Source organism: Notolepis coatsorum (genome assembly GCF_963971535.1).
Source record: "Notolepis coatsorum genome assembly, chromosome: 3".
Lineage (NCBI taxonomy): Eukaryota > Metazoa > Chordata > Actinopteri > Aulopiformes > Paralepididae > Notolepis > Notolepis coatsorum.
In genome coordinates this window covers 508,726-533,878 of record NC_140167.1, presented here as the reverse complement: position 1 = coordinate 533,878, position 25,153 = coordinate 508,726, and the positions used below count along the sequence as shown (strand labels likewise).

Below are 25,153 nucleotides of genomic sequence, written 5' to 3'. Positions count from 1 at the left end.
ATGTCTTTATGAGCAGCTGACCGACCTCAACGCTACAGGAAATATCTGACCGCCGGCCTCGTCTGGACCCTTCTGGAATAATGTGTTAACCCTTTCACTGCCGCACTACCAAACGGTTAACCCTTTCACTGCGACAATACACAGAAGGTTAACCCTTTCACTGCCACACCACAGAAGGTTAACCCTTTACTATCACACTACCAACGGTTAACATTATTATCCATTATTGCTACCAGGGGTGCAAACGATACACACATTTTCAGATCTATTCTTTGTGTTAAAATGTATTCATACCGCAGCTTTAATTATATATGTTATATATAAGGTTCATGTAAATTTTTTTGATTTCTTGATTCATTTTGATTCATGTAATTATTTTTTTTTATATATATTCAATTGTGTATTGCGATTGTTACTATGGTTACACCCCTAAGAGCTACTACAGTACGTAAGCTACGATGTCTCTACCTAGGAGTCTATGACACATTGTACAATAGCTGATATTTGTCCAATATGTGCCTTAGTTACCTTGTTTTCCATTTATATGCATATATCTGAATCTTAAGTTATACTGTACATTGATTTTTATTAAATAAAAAAATTAATAACCTAAAAAACTTTAAGTTGTATGTGTAAATGTTGCCTCACATTCCTCCATGCATAGTAGATGTATTGTCCAGATGATTTATTTAGCCTTATTAACTATTAAGACATATCTATATATTTTTTAAGGAAAACAAAAACATTAATAAAGATACTAAGTGATAATGCATGAATACCCCTGAGGCGATTTAGCCAAAATTGTCAGATTCTGCTTCCCAGTTTGAAATAAAAACAGTGCATTGGATTGAGAAAATGTTGAAAAATCCTAAATACATTAATTTTGATATAAAAAAAATTTAAGTGGAAAAACATTTGCGTTAAGTCAAGGTCTATCTATCAGCAACTGTATCTGATATACATGTAAAGCTACAGTAAAGCCCAGTGGCATACAGGTGCATCTCAATCAATTAGAATATTGAGGAAATATACTGGCTGCCTCCACGCCACGCCACGCCTCCAGGCCACGCCTCGCCTCCAGGCCACACCTCCACCCCTACGTCCTACTCTCTGCTGGTGATGTACCAGGACGTCATCTACGCCATACGCCACCCCCCCCCCCCCCCCCCCTCTGCCTCGGACGCCTCGTACCCATCTCCAAACTCCATACTTCAGGTGACCGTTACTCCACCAGCTCCCCACCTCTCTGAACAAGATAAACGTCAAGGCTGTTTATGATTTGCTACCCGTCTCTCTCTGCACCGTTTGTCCTAGAATGCCCCCAAGTCTCGTTTCACAGAAGGCTCATTAATCTATGTGTGTTAAAGGCCATCGCCGCCACGCTCTGGTCCCGGGTGTTCGAGGATATTGTGCAGTCAGTGTCACAGGTCAAGCACCGTAAACAAGGTCGTATTTCACAACAGCAATGAAAAGAGTAGATGAACGCACACGCGGTCTTTTAGGAGGCGCTGCTACAGACACCCCGGGCTCCCGCCACAGTTGGAACAAACAGCCAAAACCCGGCCAATTTTGAAACAAGAAATAAAGTTATGTCTCAATATCTGAGAAATAAAAATAACGTTCGTACGGTCTTCCCACTAAATAGTCTTCCTTGCCTATACTACTACAGTACCTACTGTGTCTCTACTGCTCTGCACTCAACACGGCAGCACCCAGGGGTCAGCACTGTTTGATGAACATGGTTACTCAGCTGATAAGAGTTGTGCCCTTCCTGATGACCTGTTATACAGAACTTGTAAGTCGCTTTGGATCAAAGCGTTCAGCTAAATGACTAAATGTAAACGCTTGAAATATTTCACTCTCTGCGTAAAGAATTTATATAATATATGGTTTAACTTTACATGTTTTGAATTGAATTACTGAAATAAATGAACTTTTCCTGGATATTCTAATTTATAGGGATGCACCTGTATGTACTACCATTTCTGCAGACTGCAGTTGTACTTGTAATACTTTTCCAATAGACAGTGGACTGTGTTTATTGTGACAGATGTACTGTACTGCTGGAAACTACGCCTATATACAGTATAGTGGTGAGAAATGTGAATCCATAAACGTTCTCAATCTCTTGCAGGCTAAAAAGAAATATGACCATTGTTTCAGATAAATGTTTTTCATCCATAGTATAAAAAAAAAACAAAGGAAAAATAAACTACAACAGATACAGTATGTTCACAATAAATAACAATAAAATATAAAACGTAGAAAAATACAATCCCCAAGACTGTATAACACCGTGGTCAGGGAAGCTCTTTACATACGATTCATAGATCCATTCTGTATAAAGTACAAAAACACACTGAATATAATCTTAAAGAGGCAATATTCCATATAAAAACATCTAAAAGAGAATCAAAACATCGGTCACAACTTCGTCCTTCAGCCACGGTGCCTGATCTGAAATCACGGTGCCTGATCTGAAATCACAGTGCCTGATCTGAAATCACAGTGCCTGATCTGAAATCACGGTGCCTGATCTGAAATCAAAGGAGAAGAACTCAGCAAATGTTTGGAGGCCGATGGATGTTCAAAAAATAATGCTCTTTATTCATACAATAAAAAAAAGTTTTTATTCATTTCTTTTTAATTGTATATTATTTTTAGAACATCCATTGGCCTCCAAGAGTTGCAGACTTTTTCTCCTTTTAATATAAAAACATCTAAAAAGTCCTAACAAAATAAACATCTTTACAAAAATACCCTTTTTTCTTTTTTGACTCGAGGGGGGTGTGAAGCTACCTCCGTTAGCCTTCCAGGACAGTGGGTTCCCTGCCTGTGAGTCCAGGCGTCAGGCCCGTAGGCAGCGTTAGCCTTCGAGGACAGTGGGTTCCCTGCCTGTGAGTCCAGGCGTCAGGCCCGTAGGCAGCGTTAGCCCTCGAGGACAGTGGGTTCCCTGCCTGTGAGTCCAGGCGTCAGGCCCGTAGGCAGCGTTAGCCCTCGAGGACAGTGGGTTCCCTGCCTGTGAGTCCAGGCGTCAGGCCCGTAGGCAGCGTTAGCCCTCGAGGACAGTGGGTTCCCTGCCTGTGAGTCCAGGCGTCAGGCCCGTAGGCAGCGTTAGCCCTCGAGGACAGTGGGTTCCCTGCCTGTGAGTCCAGGCGTCAGGCCCGTAGGCAGCGTTAGCCCTCGAGGACAGTGGGTTCCCTGCCTGTGAGTCCAGGCGTCAGGCCCGTAGGCAGCGTTAGCCTTCCAGGACAGTGGGTTCCCTGCCTGTGAGTCCAGGCGTCAGGCCCGTAGGCAGCGTTAGCCCTCGAGGACAGTGGGTTCCCTGCCTGTGAGTCCAGGCGTCAGGCCCGTAGGCAGCGTTAGCCTTCCAGGACGGTGGGTTCCCTGCCTGTGAGTCCAGGCGTCAGGCCCGTAGGCAGCGTTAGCCCTCGAGGACAGTGGGTTCCCTGCCTGTGAGTCCAGGCGTCAGGCCCGTAGGCAGCGTTAGCCCTCGAGGACAGTGGGTTCCCTGCCTGTGAGTCCAGGCGTCAGGCCCGTAGGCAGCGTTAGCCCTCGAGGACAGTGGGTTCCCTGCCTGTGAGTCCAGGCGTCAGGCCCGTAGGCAGCGTTAGCCCTCGAGGACAGTGGGTTCCCTGCCTGTGAGTCCAGGCGTCAGGCCCGTAGGCAGCGTTAGCCCTCGAGGACAGTGGGTTCCCTGCCTGTGAGTCCAGGCGTCAGGCCCGTAGGCAGCGTTAGCCCTCGAGGACAGTGGGTTCCCTGCCTGTGAGTCCAGGCGTCAGGCCCGTAGGCAGCGTTAGCCCTCGAGGACAGTGGGTTCCCTGCCTGTGAGTCCAGGCGTCAGGCCCGTAGGCAGCGTTAGCCCTCGAGGACAGTGGGTTCCCTGCCTGTGAGTCCAGGCGTCAGGCCCGTAGGCAGCGTTAGCCCTCGAGGACGGTGGGTTCCCTGCCTGTGAGTCCAGGCGTCAGGCCCGTAGGCAGCGTTAGCCCTCGAGGACAGTGGGTTCCCTGCCTGTGAGTCCAGGCGTCAGGCCCGTAGGCAGCGTTAGCCCTCGAGGACAGTGGGTTCCCTGCCTGTGAGTCCAGGCGTCAGGCCCGTAGGCAGCGTTAGCCCTCGAGGACAGTGGGTTCCCTGCCTGTGAGTCCAGGCGTCAGGCCCGTAGGCAGCGTTAGCCCTCGAGGACAGTGGGTTCCCTGCCTGTGAGTCCAGGCGTCAGGCCCGTAGGCAGCGTTAGCCCTCGAGGACAGTGGGTTCCCTGCCTGTGAGTCCAGGCGTCAGGCCCGTAGGCAGCGTTAGCCCTCGAGGACAGTGGGTTCCCTGCCTGTGAGTCCAGGCGTCAGGCCCGTAGGCAGCGTTAGCCCTCGAGGACAGTGGGTTCCCTGCCTGTGAGTCCAGGCGTCAGGCCCGTAGGCAGCGTTAGGGCTCGTGTCCACAGACAACGTTTTTTTCAAGGCGGACCGCTTTGAAAATCTAAAATATGCTCAGAGCGTTTGCAGAACTCCGGACCTCAATCTGCTTTAGTCCCGCGGCTCCACCCACTTGCTCGATTTTGATTGGTCGGTCGAAAAAAAGTTACCTTGATGAGCGCCGCTCCTCTCCAAAAGTTGAACTATTTTCAACTTTAGGCGCTGGGAGCGCTCCGCCCAAAAACGCTAGCCGCCGAGAGTGCTAAAACGCGAGGCGCTGGGAAAAGGAGCGCGCCTGTCGCGTCTGTAGCAGAGAACTTAATGACAGAAAGGAGCTGGCTGTGGACGCGGCCCCTTGGCCTTCTCTGACCCGGCCTGTGAGTCTAGGCCCCTGAGCCTTCTCTGACCCGGCCTGTGAGTCTAGGCGTCTGGCTGGTAGGCACCGTTGGCCTTGCCCGCGCCCGCCGGTGGTTTGGGTAGAGGTCTGCCCACGGCTGCCCTCCGGCTGCTGGACCCGGGCGCCTCGGAGGACGAGGGCACGTCCAGCCTCTTCACCTTCTTCTTCTTCTTCTTCACTCTTCATACACAGACAAACACACGGTAAACACATGTTAGAGTCCTAGTCGGGGTATCTGCAGGTTCAACAAGTTACATCTAAGGCTTTCTAAGACCTTTTTAATGAGGAGCACAATGTTATACCAATTTCACGACCACCACCTCACATGTGCATGTGACAAGATCTTGGAAAAATGCATGTGTCCAAAATGGCAACTAGCTCGTAAAAACCTTCTCTTTTCTACTTAAAGTTGAACCTAAATATGTTTCGGACAACATTTTTAACAGTGACTTTGATATAATATCGCTGGATGTTGAGTGATATTTGATCTGCAACATCTAGTTTGACAGTTTGATCAGAATTTCGTTTGAATGGTACAGGCTCACGCGCCACTGCTAGATGTACGATAAGTATCGTATTTGTACGATAAAAGTGCCTCACTCGCTACAGACGCAGAAACGACCCGTTGAGAACAGGGGCATAAGAACAGAGGGGTACAGAGGCTGCTAGAATGCATAATCCGAGTGGTCTTTTCAACAAAAGACTTCAAAGACATGTTTAGGATTCATCAAAGACTACAACATGGGGCCTTTAAGCTTCTTATTCTCACACTAGACTGAGCCCTGACCGCATGCTTCTCTGTCTGGATACTTGCTATGTTGGCGACATGAGGCGACTCTTCTGTTGCATGTGTTGTAAGTCGCTCTGGTTTTAAGGGCGTTTTCCAGTGGTGGAAAGTACTTTAACTTTTTTAGGAGGGACTGGGAGACCCATGTTACTGACCAGACACTCTATATCAGTGATGACTGTTTACTGCAGAGTGGAGGGACTGGGAGACCCATGTTACTGACCAGACACTCTATATCAGTGATGGCTGTTTACTGCAGAGTGGAGGGACTGGGAGACCCATGTTACTGACCAGACACTCTATATCAGTGATGGCTGTTTACTGCAGAGCGGAGGGACTGGGAGACCCATGTTACTGACCAGACACTCTATATCAGTGATGACTGTTTACTGCAGAGTGGAGGGACTGGGAGACCCATGTTACTGACCAGACACTCTATATCAGTGATGGCTGTTTACTGCAGAGTGGAGGGACTGGGAGACCCATGTTACTGACCAGACACTCTATATCAGTGATGGCTGTTTACTGCAGAGCGGAGGGACTGGGAGACCCATGTTACTGACCAGACACTCTATATCAGTGATGGCTGTTTACTGCAGAGTGGAGGGACTGGGAGACCCATGTTACTGACCAGACACTCTATATCAGTGATGGCTGTTTACTGCAGAGTGGAGGGACTGAGAGACCCATGTTACTGACCAGACACTCTATATCAGTGATGGCTGTTTACTGCAGAGTGGAGGGACTGAGAGACCCATGTTACTGACCAGGCACTCTATATCAGTGATGGCTGTTTACTGCAGAGTGGAGGGACTGAGAGACCCATGTTACTGACCAGACACTCTATATCAGTGATGGCTGTTTACTGCAGAGCAGGAGGGACTGGGAGACCCATGTTACTGACCAGACACTCTGTATCAGTGATGGCTGTTTACTGCAGAGTGGAGGGACTGAGAGACCCATGTTACTGACCAGACACTCTATATCAGTGATGGCTGTTTACTGCAGAGTGGAGGGACTGAGAGACCCATGTTACTGACCAGACACTATATATCAGTGATGGCTGTTTACTGCAGAGTGGAGGGACTGAGAGACCCATGTTACTGACCAGACACTCTATATCAGTGATGGCTGTTTACTGCAGAGTGGAGGGACTGGGAGACCCATGTTACTGACCAGACACTCTATATCAGTGATGTCTGTTTACTGCAGAGTGGAGGGACTGGGAGACCCATGTTACTGACCAGACACTCTATATCAGTGATGGCTGTTTACTGCAGAGTGGAGGGACTGGGAGACCCATGTTACTGACCAGACACTCTATATCAGTGATGGCTGTTTACTGCAGAGTGGAGGGACTGGGAGACCCATGTTACTGACCAGACACTATATCAGTGATGGCTGTTTACTGCAGAGTGGAGGGACTGAGAGACCCATGTTACTGACCAGACACTCTATATCAGTGATGGCTGTTTACTGCAGAGTGGAGGGACTGAGAGACCCATGTTACTGACCAGGCACTCTATATCAGTGATGGCTGTTTACTGCAGAGTGGAGGGACTGAGAGACCCATGTTACTGACCAGACACTCTATATCAGTGATGGCTGTTTACTGCAGAGCAGGAGGGACTGGGAGACCCATGTTACTGACCAGACACTCTGTATCAGTGATGGCTGTTTACTGCAGAGTGGAGGGACTGAGAGACCCATGTTACTGACCAGACACTCTATATCAGTGATGGCTGTTTACTGCAGAGTGGAGGGACTGAGAGACCCATGTTACTGACCAGACACTATATATCAGTGATGGCTGTTTACTGCAGAGTGGAGGGACTGAGAGACCCATGTTACTGACCAGACACTCTATATCAGTGATGGCTGTTTACTGCAGAGTGGAGGGACTGGGAGACCCATGTTACTGACCAGACACTCTATATCAGTGATGTCTGTTTACTGCAGAGTGGAGGGACTGAGAGACCCATGTTACTGACCAGACACTATATATCAGTGATGGCTGTCGGAATGTAGAGCTATTTAACACAAAGAAATACCACTTACAGCACCTTTAACAGAATGTTAAATCAAGAGACTGTAGTGGGGGGAGGAGGGGGACAGGACCTACTTGGTATCAGGTAACTCAGGGTCTGTGTCCTGCTCAGAGAGGAACTTGAGTTCACCAGAGGCACTGATGGCAGCAGACACCTTGGAGGATGAAGGAGAGAGAAAAAAAGGAAGTAAGAACAAGGAGATCCAGGATCACGGTGGTGTGAGGTAGTACTGCGGCACGGTCTCAGGTTTCAACCAGTTCTAAGACTTCTTAACACTTTGAATGCCCATCACGAGATATCTCGGGTTATCAGCCCGCCCCCTGAATGCCCATCACGAGAATTCTCGTGATTTTTTTTTATTAGCGATCTGAATTCATATTTCATCAACCGAGTCTACCGTTGGTAAAACAGCTCCACCAGGCGCTCAGATGTGAAAAAAGCGCCCCCTATCGTCTCCCAGATGGTAATGCACCCTTTTGGATTGGACTCAATGAAAATGGATGAGAAAAAAAAACTCCGGAATCCACATTTTACTTCTCACGCATGTAACCGGAGCCGATCAGATTAATTGTGGACCCTCACCACAGCGTGTAATATGTGTTTACAGTATACGCGTTGGATCAATAAAAGGATCGATTTGGAATAATCCATTTGGATACCATCTGATCTCAGGTAAGGAATCTATGTTACCAGTCTTAGGATAATCAGACCTGTTTTCACGGAGATATAAGCTTTTCCCCTATGTGTCCCCCAGGCTGTTTGACTGTGCGAGCGATCAGGAACTAGGAGAATCGATTTTCAGCTCGCGGCACCAGCGTGCATAAGTACACATATACTATCGATAATCTAGCGTTTATTTGAAAAAGATTCATAAATAGGCCAAAAAATTACAACGTTCTAGAATATTACAGTACAGGGCCTTTATCACGGATTCTTTTTTCCCCCTTGAAAACGAGGGCTTTTCAAAATGCTATAAAACGGAAATTAACCGATAAAAAAACAATCCGCTTCGACAATGAGTCATTGATAAGCGACGGGCAGATTAGACACATAGCCATAATTTAAAACATAGATTAGGCGATATTAATGCTAACATTGAAGTGGATGGTGGGCATTCAAGCACTAAATGTGCGCCCCCTGCTGGGCACTGAAAGTGTTAATACCACTTAGAGCAACATTGTATACCAATTTCACAACCATACTAGCAAAAAAACAACGCATAGTGACACTGAACTGGACTAAGCTACACTTGCGCACAGATTTAAATTCTTGCGTGTTCCATACAAGGTCTCACCAGACACACCAAGCTCCCGGTAGCCCCGCCAAAAAAAACGATGACTTGAATACAAAAATATTAAAAATAAATAAAAATAAAAACATATTTGGACAGGAAGTCACTGTATTGTGCCCTGTATCCCTGTTTCCCTATCATATGTTCTATGTGCTTTTGTTTGTGTTTTTATTCTAATGTTATTTATCTTGATTTTATTCTGTTTGTATTGCTAACCCTTTTTTACACAGGATTTTAGCCTGTACCTTCTGGCAGGGGACTGCCAATGGAAATGAGCCTTTTGGCTAAAATTGGGTGCATTTACGTTTTTTTTAAATGTTTTATTAACACATTGGGCGCTATGGGTTATATCTAGGGATGTCCGATATTATCGGCCGATATCGGCATTAAAATGTGATATCGGTATCGGAAATTAAGAGTTGGACAATATCGGTATATGTAAAAAAGCCAATATCGAGCATCCCTAGTTATATCCATCAATATACCCTCTCTGCCACCGTTGAAAGCCTATGGAGATGTTTACCTTCTTTGCAGGGCTATAACTTTTTAAATATTATAGCTATATTGACATTACTATGGCCCATTCAACATCGATTATCTATCGTTCCGGATGTGGGAACGTTATATTTTTTCATTCATACATTGTTGTGTTAATACCGTCTAGAATATAAGTATGTTTTTAGACAGTATAGCAGTAATTCCAAAAAGGAGTTTTAGGCCCTGACGCATATGATAGATGATCGATTGGCGTTTCTTTCCTATACATGCTATATTAAACAATTCAAATGTATATGATCGGTATACATTATGCTTCATCATGTGTGAAGGAAAGGGGGGGGGGGGGTCGTTTATAATTCCTTGATCGTCAGTAACGGCTTTATTTAGTATGGGTTGATATATTGATCAGATGGTTTGCAGTGAAATGAATAAACAATCGGGCTGAAAATAACGTTACTGTCCTCTTACCGTTCGCCGATGAGACTGGAGGAAAAAGATCCCAATTATTTGACGCCGATCTCCTACATCCATTTCCGGTTTGTATGGCGCAATAAACGCCGAAATCATATAGATTATTAAGTTTAGAAAGCAATCCAAATCCACGATAGTGTTTGTCTGGAGCCACGTAACAAGACATCACTGCCGGAGGGATTTCCTCGACGCACCGATCGGCACTTCCGGTTTTGGCGAGAGTGTAACTCGCCCGACCATCCACCAGGCGGCGGTATTGAGGCGTTGCAATCTCATACAGGGTCCCGCTGGAGTCCGGAGGGAGGCTGGATGAATTATGAATGCCATGGCGAAAAAATTTAATATTGATCCCAAAAACAGCGTAACTCGTTCTTGGCGCAGGATGTGTTAATGTACGCTGTCCCCCTTGAACAAATAAAGTAAACATAAAAATGTTTATAAAAACTCTCGCTCCCCGTCTCACCTTGGTTGGTGTGGAGCTGGTGTCCAGCGCGGTCTCAGACACGGCCGCCTGCGTCTCTGGGGAGCGAGAGGCCTCCTCCTCACTGAGGTCTCCTGCAACGAGAGGAAGTACACTGTAGTGTGGTAGTGAAAGGGTTAACCTCCTCCTCACTGAGGTCTCCTGCAACGAGAGGAAGTACACTGTAGTGTGGTAGTGAAAGGGTTAGCCTCCTCCTCACTGAGGTCTCCTGCAACGAGAGGAAGTACACTGTAGTGTGGTAGTGAAAGGGTTAGCCTCCTCCTCACTGAGGTCTCCTGCAACGAGAGGAAGTACACTGTAGTGTGGTAGTGAAAGGGTTAACCTCCTCCTCACTGAGGTCTCCTGCAACGAGAGGAAGTACACTGTAGTGTGGTAGTGAAAGGGTTAACCTCCTCCTCACTGAGGTCTCCTGCAACGAGAGGAAGTACACTGTAGTGTGGTAGTGAAAGGGTTAACCTTCTGTAGTGTGGTAGTGAAAGGGTTAACCTTCTGTAGTGTGGTAGTAAAGGGTTAACCTTCTGTAGTGTGGTAGTGAAAGGTTAACCTTCTGTAGTGTGGTAGTAAAGGGTTAACCTTCTGTAGTGTGGTAGTGAAAGGTTAACCTTCTGTAGTGTGGTAGTGAAAGGTTAACCTTCTGTAGTGTGGTAGTGAAGGGTTAACCTTCTGTAGTGTGGTAGTGAAAGGGTTAACCTTCTGTAGTGTGGCAGTGAAAGGTTAACCTTCTGTAGTGTGGTAGTGAAAGGGTTAACCTTCTGTAGTGTGGTAGTGAAAGGTTAACCTTCTGTAGTGTGGTAGTGACAGGGTTAACACGTACCCTCCTCCGCCACGTAGTTAGCCTTGAAGTATCCCTGCCGGCCGTCGGCGAGGCGCCCGAACCACCAGTTATCGTTGTCTTTATACAACACGTGGATGACGTCGCCGCGCTGCACAGTCAGCTCGTCGGACCGCTCGGCGCTGTAGTCGTAGAGCGAGACCACCTGGGAGGAGGGACAGACAGAGAGACAGACAGGCAGACAGACAGAGACAGACAGAGAGACAGAGAGACAGAGAGACAGAGAGACAGAGAGACAGAGAGACAGAGAGACAGAGAGACAGACAGAGAGACAGAGAGACAGAGAGACAGACAGACAGACAGACAGACAGACAGACAGACAGACAGACAGACAGACAGACAGACAGACAGACAGACAGACAGACAGACAGACAGACAGACAGACAGACAGACAGACAGACAGACAGACAGACAGACAGACAGACAGACAGACAGACAGACAGAGAGACAGACAGACAGACAGACAGACAGACAGGACACTGGAGTCATGGTGATGTCATTTATAGGCTGCGGGCCTCAACCCTTAAATCCTTGGACTCTGTCTATCACTCTGCCCTCAGATTAATCACTATTATTACATGGCGTTTTCACATTCGCCGAAATGCTTGCTTGTGATTGGTCAATAGCCCCCCGACAGCGGTCATTATCAGACAATAATGACCGCTGTGGGACAATAATGACCGCTGTGCGCAGCTGTTCGCAATCAAGCCCACTGACACACACTGTTTCAGTGCAATTAGACACTGCCGGTGTTCTGCTGCCGGCGATGACAGGGGGCGGAGCGACGAGCGGAGCCAGAACGCAGCCAGAACCAGTGTTGCGAGTCGATGTAAAATGAATTAGGTATATTGTTAGTAAGTTAGCCATGTAATAAGCGGGATAATGTATAGCTTTACTCGATCATTGTCGCAAAATAATTGACCTTCACTGACGTTTAAAACACCTCGCCGAGGCGGCTCGGTATTTTAAACTCTGTGTCGGTCAATTATTTTGCGACAATGACCTCGTAGCTATACATTATCCCTTACATAATAATAATAATAATTCATTTATTTTATAGAGCGCTAGTCAGTAACCCGAAGTCGCTGACAGTAGGCAGAAAGAAAAAACAAAGAAACAAAAGAAACATAGAACTAGGGATGTTCGATATACCGATATTGTCCAACTCATACATATCTCTTGTCGTGGAATTAACACAACATTATGCATACTTTTGACAATAAATAAAATAAGAATGTGTTCTTACTTGCTTGCCTGGGTAAATAAAGGTTAAATAAATGTAAACATTTAATTTTTTTAAACAGATACAGATAATTTCCGATATTACATTTTTTTTAATAATTCTTTTAGCTTTTTTACAGCTTTTCTTGGTCACGCAGGACCGACAGAGGAGAGGGCGAACGGGAGGAGAGGTGGGGAGGACATGCGACAAATAACGTCGGGTGCTGGGATCGAACCCGGGTTGGCTGCGTAGGTGCGCGAGGCACTATGGTATGCGCCACGAGGGCGCACCCGATATTACATTTTAATGCCAATATCGGGCATCCCTACATAGAACCACTAATGACAGATACAACACTCCTCATCACTCACGTGTCCTTTATGAGAAGGTTGGTTGGCCGTCTCTGACAGAGAAGCGCAGCAAACACTGGTATTTGTTCTTGCCTTTCTACCTTTTTCTCCCATCCTCCAATTTAGTCGTTATGCCAATTCCCTTCCTGGTCGTTGCCCTACTGTCGGCCTGAGGAGGGTGTAGAACTACCACACGCCTCCTCCGATACATGTGGAGTCGCCAGCCGCTTCTTTTCACCCGACAGCGAGGAGTTTCACTGGGAGAACGTAACGTGTGCAGAGGTTCACGCTATCTCCCGACCGACCAGTAGGAGTCGCTGTTTGCAACGACCAGGACACATCCCCCACCGGCTTCCGACCCGCAAAACACTGTAGGGATGACTGACCAAGCCGGAGGTACCGCTGACAGCTGGATCCGTACCCAGTCTCTGTGGTGGTCGGCGAGTGCCGCCCGTATTTGTTCATTTTAATCATTTTTAATCTCATTGGTAAGCTACCTCCTTATACTACATCATTATTGGTAAGCTACCTCCTTATACTACATCCTTATTGGTAATCTACCTCCTTATACTACATCATTATTGGTAAGCTACCTCCTTATACTACATCATTATTGGTAAGCTACCTCCTTATACTACATCCTTATTGGTAATCTACCTCCTTATACTACATCATTATTGGTAAGCTACCTCCTTATACTACATCATTATTCCAGTTTGCTCTGAACAGGGTACATCTACATGTTGCTATGATGCCCCTCTATCTCATAGAATGAACTCCAACGGTCCTTAAAGCTTGAGATTCTCCCCTCTCTGTGGCAGAGATTAAAACCTTGATCTCCAACCTTTGTCAATCAAGTTGTACGTGTTTTAATTTATTTGCTATCCTTGCTTTTTGCCTCGTCGTATTGTTGTGATTCTATATGCTGTGTGATTCTATATGCTGTGTGATTCTATATGCTGTGTGATTCTATATGCTGTGTGATTCTATATGCTGTGTGATTCTATATGCTGTGTGATTCTATATGCTGTGTGATTCTATATGCTGTGTGATTCTATATGCTGTGTGATTCTATATGCTCTATTGTTCATTTCAGTTTGTACTCGATGTGACTGTAAATGAGGGAAACCTCAGTTGCCTTTTCGAGGTTAAATACAGGTTTGAAGTGAAATAGAGCGAAATCTTCTGTTGGGGACATCGTTTGCAGTTGAAAAAAGGGTAATAAATGGTAATATATCACATTGTCGTGATATTACAACGTTGTGATTCCAGTATGGTGATCGACATGGTCTCTCATTGCTTGAAAAAAATAACTAAATGATTAACAGATGAATGGATCCAGAGGTCGGCGCTCCGCAGCAGATCGTTCATTTGTCTTTTATTTACATGTGAGAAACAATAGAAGTATATAGACCAGCGGTGGGGGAGGGGCCACGCTGACCCCTGCTGACCGGGCTGACCCACACTGACCACGCTGACCGGGCTGACCCACACGCTGACCCGCGCTGACCCACGCTGACCCGCGCTGACCCCTGCTGACCCACGCTGACCCCTGCTGACCCATGCTGACCGGGCTGACCCACGCTGACCCACGCTGACCGGGCTGACCCACACGCTGACCCACGCTGACCCACGCTGACCCACGCTGACCCACGCTGACCGCGCTGACCCACACGCTGACCCACGCTGACCCACGCTGACCGCGCTGACCCACACTGACCCACGCTGACCGGGCTGACCCACGCTGACCCACGCTGACCCACGCTGACCCACGCTGACCGCGCTGACCCACACGCTGACCCACGCTGACCCACGCTGACCCACGCTGACCGCGCTGACCCACACTGACCCACGCTGACCGGGCTGACCCACGCTGACCCACGCTGACCCACGCTGACCCACGCTGACCCACGCTGACCGGGCTGACCCACGCTGACCCACGCTGACCCACGCTGACCGCGCTGACCCACGCTGACTGGGCTGACCCACACGCTGACCCACGCTGACCACGCTGACCCACGCTGACCACGCTGACCGGGCTGACCCACGCTGACCGCGCTGACCCACGCTGACCCACGCTGACCGGGCTGACCCACGCTGACCGCGCTGACCCACGCTGACCCACGCTGACCGCGCTGACCCACGCTGACCCACGCTGACCCCTGCTGACTCACGCTGACCCACGCTGACCCACGCTGACCCAGCTGACCCACGCTGACCCGCGCTGACCCACGCTGACCCACGCTGACCCACGCTGACCCGCGCTGACCCACGCTGACCCACGCTGACCGGGCTGACCCACGCTGACCCACGCTGACCCGCGCTGACCCACGCTGACCCACGCTGACCGGGCTGACCCACGCTGACCGGGCTGACCCACGCTGACCCACACTGACCCACACTGACCGGGCTGACCACGCTGACCCACGCTGACCACGCTGACCACGCTGACCCACGCTGACCACGCTGACCCACGCTGACCACGCTGACCCACGCTGACCACGCTGACCCACGCTGACCCACGCTGACCCACGCTGACCCACGCTGACCGGGCTGACCCACGCTGACCCACGCTGACCCACGCTGACCCACGCTGACCCACGCTGACCCACGCTGACCCACACTGACCCACGCTGACCACGCTGACCCACGCTGACCACGCTGACCCACGCTGACCCACGCTGACCACGCTGACCCACGCTGACCCACGCTGACCCACGCTGACCGGGCTGACCCACGCTGACCCACACGCTGACCCACGCTGACCCACGCTGACCCACGCTGACCGGGCTGACCCACGCTGACCCACGCTGACCGGGCTGACCCACGCTGACCCACGCTGACCCACGCTGACCCACGCTGACCGGGCTGACCCACGCTGACCACGCTGGAGGCAGAACCAACGACAACCTGAACTGACTTCTGCTCAATATTCATCATCTCCCGTTGATTAGCTGCTTACTGGTAATGCAGAAGAATAAACATATAGACCATGTCGTCACAGGAAGGTAGTGAATGACAAACATTAGGCAGTCACACACACACACACACACAGGGCACACACACACACACAACACACACACACACACACACACACACACACAGGGCACACACACACACACAACACACACACACACACACACACACAGGGCACACACACACACACAACACACACACACACACACACACACACACACAGGGCACACACACACACACAACACACACACACACACACACACACACACACACACACACACACACACACACACACACACACACACACACACACACACACACACACACACACACACACACACACACACACACACACACACACACACACACACACACACACACACACACACACACACACACACACACACACACACACACACACGGTGGGCGGCAGCCAGAGAGCCGGAGTAATCCGGTCCGATCCTCAGTATAATCCTGCGCACGCCAGGAGCGGGAAGTTTCGGCTTTTTAACTCGTGTAAGTCGTATAAAACAGGAGCGAGCGCCGAGCGGCTTGTTTGGCGTCGTTGGCTTCTCTTGGCTCGCTCTTCTTCTGTGGTGCACTGGGTTTACTGTCTAGCTCATGGTACTTACGGTGTGCTGGCCCGGGGGGGAGCCTAGGGGGCGCTGTCTAGCTCATGGTACTTACGGTGTGCTGGCCCGGGGGGAAGCCTAGGGGGCGCTGTCTAGCTCATGGTACTTACGGTGTGCTGGCCCGGGGGGAAGCCTAGGGGGCGCTGTCTAGCTCATGGTACTTACGGTGTGCTGGCCCGGGGGGGAGTCTAGGGGGCGCTGTCTAGCTCATGGGTACTTACGGTGTGCTGGCCCGGGGGGGGGGGGGTCTAGGGGGCGCTGTCTAGCTCATGGGTACTTACGGTGTGCTGGCCCGGGGGGGAGTCTAGGGGGCGCTGTCTAGCTCATGGGTACTTACGGTGTGCTGGCCCGGGGGGGAGCCTAGGGGGCGCTGTCTAGCTCATGGGTACTTACGGTGTGCTGGCCCGGGGGGGGGGGGGGTACTTACGGTGTGCTGGCCCGGGGGGGAGTCTGCGTCTACACGGCTGGGATCGCGGTCAGGGAGGCTCTGATGGGAGACGAGGAACATTTTATAAACGTATCTCCTCAACGAGAAGGTGTTTACGTGACCGAAGGAGGTACAGGTATGGGCAGGGTAAGGGGCGGGGAGGTACAGGTATGGGCAGGGTAAGGGGAGGTACAGGTATGGGCAGGGTAAGGGGCGGGGAGGTACAGGTATGGGCAGGGTAAGGGGCGGGGAGGTACAGGTATGGGCAGGGTAAGGGGCGGGGAGGTACAGGTATGGGCAGGGTAAGGGGGGTGGAGGTACAGGTATGGGCAGGGTAAGGGGCGGGGAGGTACAGGTATGGGCAGGGTAAGGGGAGGGGAGGTACAGGTATGGGCAGGGTAAGGGAGGGGAGGTACAGGTATGGGCAGGGTAAGGGAGGGGAGGTACAGGTATGGGCAGGGTAAGGGGCGGGGAGGTACAGGTATGGGCAGGGTAAGGGGAGGTACAGGTATGGGCAGGGTAAGGGGAGGTACAGGTATGGGCAGGGTAAGGGGAGGTACAGGTATGGGCAGGGTAAGGGGTGGGGAGGTACAGGTATGGGCAGGGTAAGGGGTGGGGAGGTACAGGTATGGGCAGGGTAAGGGGAGGGGGAGGTACAGGTATGGGCAGGGTAAGGGGCGGGGAGGTACAGGTATGGGCAGGGTAAGGGGAGGTACAGGTATGGGCAGGGTAAGGGGGGGGGAGGTACAGGTATGGGCAGGGTAAGGGGAGGTACAGGTATGGGCAGGGTAAGGGGGGGGGAGGTACAGGTATGGGCAGGGTAAGGGGGGGGGGTACAGGTATGGGCAGGGTAAGGGGTGAGGAGGTACAGGTATGGGCAGGGTAAGGGGAGGTACAGGTATGGGCAGGGTAAGGGGGGGGGAGGTACAGGTATGGGCAGGGTAAGGGGGGGGGGTACAGGTATGGGCAGGGTAAGGGGCGGGGAGGTACAGGTATGGGCAGGGTAAGGGGGGGGGAGGTACAGGTATGGGCAGGGTAAGGGGGGGGGGGGTACAGGTATGGGCAGGGTAAGGGGCGGGGAGGTACAGGTATGGGCAGGGTAAGGGGGGGAGGTACAGGTATGGGCAGGGTAAGGGGGGGGGGGTACAGGTATGGGCAGGGTAAGGGGGGGGAGGTACAGGTATGGGCAGGGTAAGGGGGGGGAGGTACAGGTATGGGCAGGGTAAGGGGTGAGGAGGTACAGGTATGGGCAGGGTAAGGGGAGGGGAGGTACAGGTATGGGCAGGGTAAGGGGAGGTACAGGTATGGGCAGGGTAAGGGGGGGGGGTACAGGTATGGGCAGGGTAAGGGGAGGTACAGGTATGGGCAGGGTAAGGGGGGGGGAGGTACAGGTATGGGCAGGGTAAGGGGGGGGAGGTACAGGTATGGGCAGGGTAAGGGGCGGGGAGGTACAGGTATGGGCAGGGTAAGGGGAGGTACAGGTATGGGCAGGGTAAGGGGGGGGGAGGTACAGGTATGGGCAGGGTAAGGGGGGGGGGGTACAGGTATGGGCAGGGTAAGGGGGGGGGAGGTACAGGTATGGGCAGGGTAAGGGGGGGGGAGGTACAGGTATGGGCAGGGTAAGGGGGGGGGAGGTACAGGTATGGGCAGGGTAAGGGGAGGTACAGGTATGGGCAGGGTAAGGGGAGGTACAGGTATGGGCAGGGTAAGGGGAGGTACAGGTATGGGCAGGGTAAGGGGAGGTACAGGTATGGGCAGGGTAAGGGGAGGGGAGGTACAGGTATGGGCAGGGTAAGGGGAGGTACAGGTATGGGCAGGGTAAGGGGCGGGGAGGTACAGGTATGGGCAGGGTAAGGGGAGGGGAGGTACAGGTATGGGCAGGGTAAGGGAGGGGAGGTACAGGTATGGGCAGGGTAAGGGGGGGGGGTACAGGTATGGGCAGGGTAAGGGGAGGGGAGGTACAGGTATGGGCAGGGTAAGGGGAGGTACAGGTATGGGCAGGGTAAGGGGAGGTACAGGTATGGGCAGGGTAGGGGGAGGGGGGGAGGTACAGGTATGGGCAGGGTAAGGGGAGGTACAGGTATGGGCAGGGTAAGGGGAGGTACAGGTATGGGCAGGGTAAGGGGAGGGGAGGTACAGGTATGGGCAGGGTAAGGGGAGGTACAGGTATGGGCAGGGTAAGGGGCGGGGAGGTACAGGTATGGGCAGGGTAAGGGAGGGGAGGTACAGGTATGGGCAGGGTAAGGGGAGGGGAGGTACAGGTATGGGCAGGGTAAGGGGAGGGGAGGTACAGGTATGGGCAGGGTAAGGGGGGGGGGGTACAGGTATGGGCAGGGTAAGGGGAGGGGAGGTACAGGTATGGGCAGGGTAAGGGGTGGGGAGGTACAGGTATGGGCAGGGTAAGGGGAGGGGAGGTACAGGTATGGGCAGGGTTAGGGGTGGGGAGGTACAGGTATGGGCAGGGTAAGGGGAGGGGAGGTACAGGTATGGGCAGGGTAAGGGGAGGGGAGGTACAGGTATGGGCAGGGTAAGGGGTGGGGAGGTACAGGTATGGGCAGGGTAAGGGGTGGGGAGGTACAGGTATGGGCAGGGTAAGGGGAGGGGAGGTACAGGTATGGGCAGGGTAAGGGGGGGGGGAGGTACAGGTATGGGCAGGGTAAGGGGGGGGGAGGTACAGGTATGGGCAGGGTAAGGGGCGGGGAGGTACAGGTATGGGCAGGGTAAGGGGCGGGGAGGTACAGGTATGGGCAGGGTAATAGCAGCAGGGGGGAGGGGAGGTACAGGTATGGGCAGGGTAAGGGGGGGGAGGTACAGGTATGGGCAGGGTAAGGGGTGGGGAGGTACAGGTATAGGCAGGGTAAGGGGGGGGGAGGTACAGGTATGGGCAGGGTAAGGGGCGGGGAGGTACAGGTATGGGCAGGGTAAGGGGGGGTACAGGTATGGGCAGGGTAAGGGGAGGTACAGGTATGGGCAGGGTAAGGGGGGGTACAGGTATGGGCAGGGTAAGGGGAGGTACAGGTATGGGCAGGGTAAGGGGGGGTACAGGTATGGGCAGGGTAAGGGGGGGTACAGGTATGGGCAGGGTAAGGGGGGTGGAGGTACAGGTATGGGCAGGGTAATAGTAGAAGACATAAATATAGGCAATAAAACTATAGTAAAAGATAAACAGTGTAAACAATATAATTTACTTTGTATATAAGAATACGAGAAAAATAAATAGTGTAATCAAAGTTGCAGATGAGGGTCTGTGTGCCTTACCCTTTATATTATACGCTACAATACATATAGGCAATAAAGAATTAGAATCTGAATATACTATGAGTAAGAGTAAAAGTAAACAGTATACACAAGATAGATACCCTAACTAGCGTGCTATTTTATACTGCTTTGAACTGGCATACTACTTTACTGCTTTGAAATAAAGGATTTTGACGACCACAGACAGAGTTTTGATCCTTAGACCTTCATAAGATAAGATAAGATATTCCTTTATTCATCCCCTTGGGGACATTCAGGTGTCATAGCAGCATGGGGGAGGGGGGGGGGGGTACAGGTATGGTAACAGTATAAAGACTAGATAGATTAGATTAGAGTTCAATATAAAAATATGAGACAAATAAACAGTGTAAACAAAATAATGAATTAATTAATGAGGGGAAAAATAAACTTACGTTACAATAAATAGGGCAATAAAGAATTAGAATCTGAATGTATACTATATGAGTAAGAGTAAAACTGAAGGTCTACGGAAGTGAGAACACAGTGTGCCGGAGTCCTCCCTGTCTGTACTTTAACACTTTGAGTGCCAGCCACGAGAAATCTCGTTAGTTCATGCCATGCGTTGAGTGCCAAGAACGAGAAATCTCGTTATTTAATCGTTATTTTTTTAATTATCGATTTCCATTCATTTTTCATCAATCTAGCCTCACGTTACCAGTGGGGATCTATCTGAGCTCGAACAGGGAAAATACCGCCCCCTATCGTCTCTCCGAATGGTATTGCACCCATTGGATTGGACTGAATGAAATGGATGGGGGAAAAAAAGAGTCCGGAATCCACATTTTACTTGTCAGGCAAGTAACCGGAGACGACCCCATTCATTGCCGAGCCGCAGAACAGCGTGGAATATGTGTTTCCAGTACCCAGCGTTGGATCAATAAACGCGATCGATATTTGGAATGGCGATCAGGAATTGGAATAATCTTTTTGGAGAACATCGGATCTGAGGTAAGGAATCTATTTTACCAGTCTTGGGGTAATCTGAGTTTTTTTCACCTATATCTCAACGTGTCCCCTATATGTGTATGTGGCTGTTGTGTGTGTGCTGATCAGGAAATAAGATAATCGATTTTTCACCCCGCTTCTCTAGCGTGCATAAGTACACATATACTGTAGATAATCTAGCGTTTATTTGAAAACAATTCATAAATAGGCCGAAAAATTACAACGTGTTTTGTCCTGCAGAATCACCTTTTTTTCTGGACGTTTAAAAAAAACGAGCGTTTTTCAAAATGGTATAAAACGGAAATATACCGATTAAAAAACAATCCGTTTGGACAATGTTGACTGCAAACAAGTCATTGATAAGCGACGGGCGTATTAGACACATAGCCATCATTTAAGATATAGTTTATGCGCTCGCAAATGTGCTCGCCCTCCCATTGACTACAGCGCTGGCACTCGAGCGCTATTTCTGGCGCCCCCTGCTGGCACTCAAAGTGTTAAAACTTTTCTAATCTCCTCTAACGACACGGCGACAGACTTACCGTCTGCAGGCGGAGAGAGGGCGTGCCTCGCACACGCTGCCCCACCGGGCTGAAGCCGCCTGAAACCACAGAAGAAGAAGATATACAGTATTAGGAAGAGGAAAGTCAAGAGTATAACTAAAAGCCGTGTTTGAGGCTGGTTTGTCATCACCTACGGACACAAGTAAAGATGACCAGAGGTCCGTCCTCCTCCCTGTGAACAGTGTACATGCTTCCTGAGATCCACAACGAGACGGTCCGGTTAAACCCCAGCGGCGCTCTGTTGTCACCGAGTTCCCCCGGAGTGTGATGTCACCCGGGGGGGGGGGCCGGTCCTAAGCTCATTCGTCGAGACTTTAAAGGCATTCTTGGCCTCGCTTCCCTCATTACAGAGTGGATTAATTCAGGAGTGATTAAGGGGAGAGAGTCACTCACGGTTCAGGGAGCTGAGGGCGGCCTGGGGGATGAGCTGCTCCAGCAGGGAGCCAGACAGCTGCAGCTTGGAGTGAGGAGAGAGCAGCGAGGGGGGGGGCAGCGAGGGGCCCAGGGCCATCTGGAGAGCAGGGATGTTACATTATATACACAGAGAGAGAGCAGCGAGGGGGGGGGCAGCGAGGGGCCCAGGGCCATCTGGAGAGCAGGGATGTTACATTATATACACAGAGAGAGAGCAGCGAGGGGGGGGGCAGCGAGGGGCCCAGGGCCATCTGGAGAGCAGGGATGTTACATTATATACACAGAGAGAGAGCAGCGAGGGGGGGGGCAGCGAGGGGGGGGGCAGCGAGGGGCCCAGGGCCATCTGGAGAGCAGGGATGTTACATTATATACACAGAGAGAGAGCAGCGAGGGGGGGGGGGCAGCGAGGGGCCCAGGGCCATCTGGAGAGCAGGGGTGTTACATTATATACACAGAGAGAGAGCAGCGAGGGGGGGGGCAGCGAGGGGCCCAGGGCCATCTGGAGAGCAGGGGTGTTACATTATATACCACTAAGTGACCACTAAGACAGTCTGACCAGTGACCACTAAGACAGTCTGACCAGTGACCACTAAGACAGTCTGACCAGTGACCACTAAGACAGTCTGACCAGTGACCACTAAGACAGTCTGACCAGTGACCACTAAGACAGTCTGACCAGTGACCACTAAGACAGTCTGACCAGTGACCACTAAGACAGTCTGACCAGTGACCACTAAGACAGTCTGACCAGTGACCACTAAGACAGTCTGACCAGTGACCACTAAGACAGTCTGACCAGTGACCACTAAGACAGTCTGACCAGTGACCACTAAGACAGTCTGACCAGTGACCACTGACCAGTGTGCAGAGGTCAGCATGACACCACTCACCATGCCGGGGTCCAGCGTTGGTCTCCTCCCCATCGGACTCACACCCACTTTGTCTACAGACCAGAAACAACAAGACGTGCGTTTGTATGATTATAAGGAAGGAGGACATAAGAAGATATTCCTTTATTGATCCCTTAGGGGTCATAGCAGCATGGGGGAGGGGAGGTACAGGTATGGGCAGGGTAATAGTAGAAAGACATATAGGCAATAAAGTTAGATCTGAATATAAAAATATGAGAAAAGGCAGGGTATAGTAGAAGACATAAATATAGGCAATAAAACTATAGTAAAGATATAGAAAGAATATAGAAAATATGAGAAAAATAAACAGTGTAAACAAAGGTGCAGATGAGGGTCTGTGTGCCTTATCGGTCATATTATAGGTTACAATAAATATAGGCAATAAAGTATTTGAGTAAAAGTAAACAGTATACACAAAGTGCAGTGTACACAAGGTACCCTAACTTGTGTGCTATTTTATACTGCTTTGAACTGACACACTACTTTACTGCTTTGAACTGACACACTACTTTACTGCTTTGAACTGACACTACTTTACTGCTTTGAACTGACACACTACTTTACTGCTTTGAACTGACACACTACTTTACTGCTTTGAACTGACACTACTTTACTGCTTTGAACTGACACACTACTTTACTGCTTTGAACTGACACTACTTTACTGCTTTGAACTGACACACTACTTTACTGCTTTGAACTGACACACTACTTTACTGCTTTGAACTGACACACTACTTTACTGCTTTGAACTGACATACTACTTTACTGCTTTGAACTGACACACTACTTTACTGCTTTGAACTGACACACTACTTTACTGCTTTGAACTGACATACTACTTTACTGCTTTGAACTGACACACTACTTTACTGCTTTGAACTGACAGACTACTTTACTGCTTTGAACTGACACTACTTTACTGCTTTGAACTGACACACTACTTTACTGCTTTGAACTGACACACTACTTTACTGCTTTGAACTGACACACTACTTTACTGCTTTGAACTGACACACTACTTTACTGCTTTGTACTGACACTACTTTACTGCTTTGAACTGACACACTACTTTACTGCTTTGAACTGACACACTACTTTACTGCTTTGTACTGACACTACTTTACTGCTTTGAACTGACACACTACTTTACTGCTTTGAACTGACACACTACTTTACTGCTTTGTACTGACACTACTTTACTGCTTTGAACTGACATACTACTTTACTGCTTTGAACCGACACTACTTTACTGCTTTGAACTGACACTACTTTACTGCTTTGAACTGACACACTACTTTACTGTTTTGAACTGACACTACTTTACTGCTTTGAACTGACACACTACTTTACTGCTTTGAACTGACACACTACTTTACTGTTTTGAACTGACACACTACTTTACTGCTTTGAACTGACACACTACTTTACTGTTTTGAACTGACACACTACTTTACTGCATCATAACGCCCGCTGAGTAGATAAAGTACCCACCTTGTTCGTACATGTATCCCGGAGTGGAGGAACTCCGGTGTGGCTCCTAGAAACGGTAGAAAAGTGTACATTTTAGTTTTGTATATTGTACATTTTGGATAGTTTTTGGTCTTTATTCTTTTACTTTTTACTGTATGAAGCACGGTTTAAGGAGGGTCATACGGAACCAAGCATTTCACTAAAATGTACCTGTGACAAGTTAACAGAACCTGAACCTGTAAGTCGGTTTTCGACGGCACATAATGGAAAATAACGATTTGAAAGCGTTCCTCAACAGCGAGAGCAGAACGGAGCCGACTCACGAGCACCGAGTCCAGCTTGTCCTTGACGCGCTGCATCTTCACCGTCAGCCGGGCCGTCTGGGCGAACTGGTCCATGGCCGAGGAGGCCCCCGCGTCCTGGAGGCACCTCGGGTCCGCGGAGGCCGACCTGCTCGCTCCCGCCATGCTCTGCACCTCCATCTGGGCCACTGAACACAACACGGACACATGGTCCCCGGTCAAGACCCCTGTTAGAACCCTGGGCCCTCATTTATCAACGTTGCGTACGCACAGATATGTGCGTAACCGTGCGTACGATCATTTCTAAGAAAAGTGTGTGACTTATCAATTTGAACGTGTGCTTGACTTTGTGCATATATTTACGCACAGCTCAGGGCATGCGTACCTGGCGCCCGGCGGTAGAATATGGATACTGCAGACGGACAGCATATGCTCTCATCAGTTTCATG

The 25,153-nt window shown here is 50.0% G+C and overlaps 1 protein-coding gene across 1 annotated transcript in view; it reads right to left on the bottom strand.

The window, feature by feature from the left end:
* Nucleotides 1-4,286: 4,286 nt before the first annotated feature.
* Nucleotides 4,287-25,153, bottom strand: part of ahi1 (Abelson helper integration site 1) — a 78,023-nt gene continuing 57,156 nt past the window's right edge. Inside the window, exons 19-28 of the mRNA XM_084310486.1 lie at nt 24,726-24,892; nt 24,424-24,469; nt 22,910-22,962; nt 21,999-22,116; nt 21,585-21,643; nt 16,819-16,878; nt 11,194-11,356; nt 10,362-10,453; nt 7,713-7,792; nt 4,287-4,983 (exon numbers count right to left, since the gene is read on the bottom strand). Coding sequence (XP_084166612.1) covers nt 4,827-4,983; nt 7,713-7,792; nt 10,362-10,453; nt 11,194-11,356; nt 16,819-16,878; nt 21,585-21,643; nt 21,999-22,116; nt 22,910-22,962; nt 24,424-24,469; nt 24,726-24,892 — 995 coding nt within the window. The 3' untranslated portion in view covers nt 4,287-4,826. The remainder of the gene's footprint in view (nt 4,984-7,712; nt 7,793-10,361; nt 10,454-11,193; nt 11,357-16,818; nt 16,879-21,584; nt 21,644-21,998; nt 22,117-22,909; nt 22,963-24,423; nt 24,470-24,725; nt 24,893-25,153) is intronic.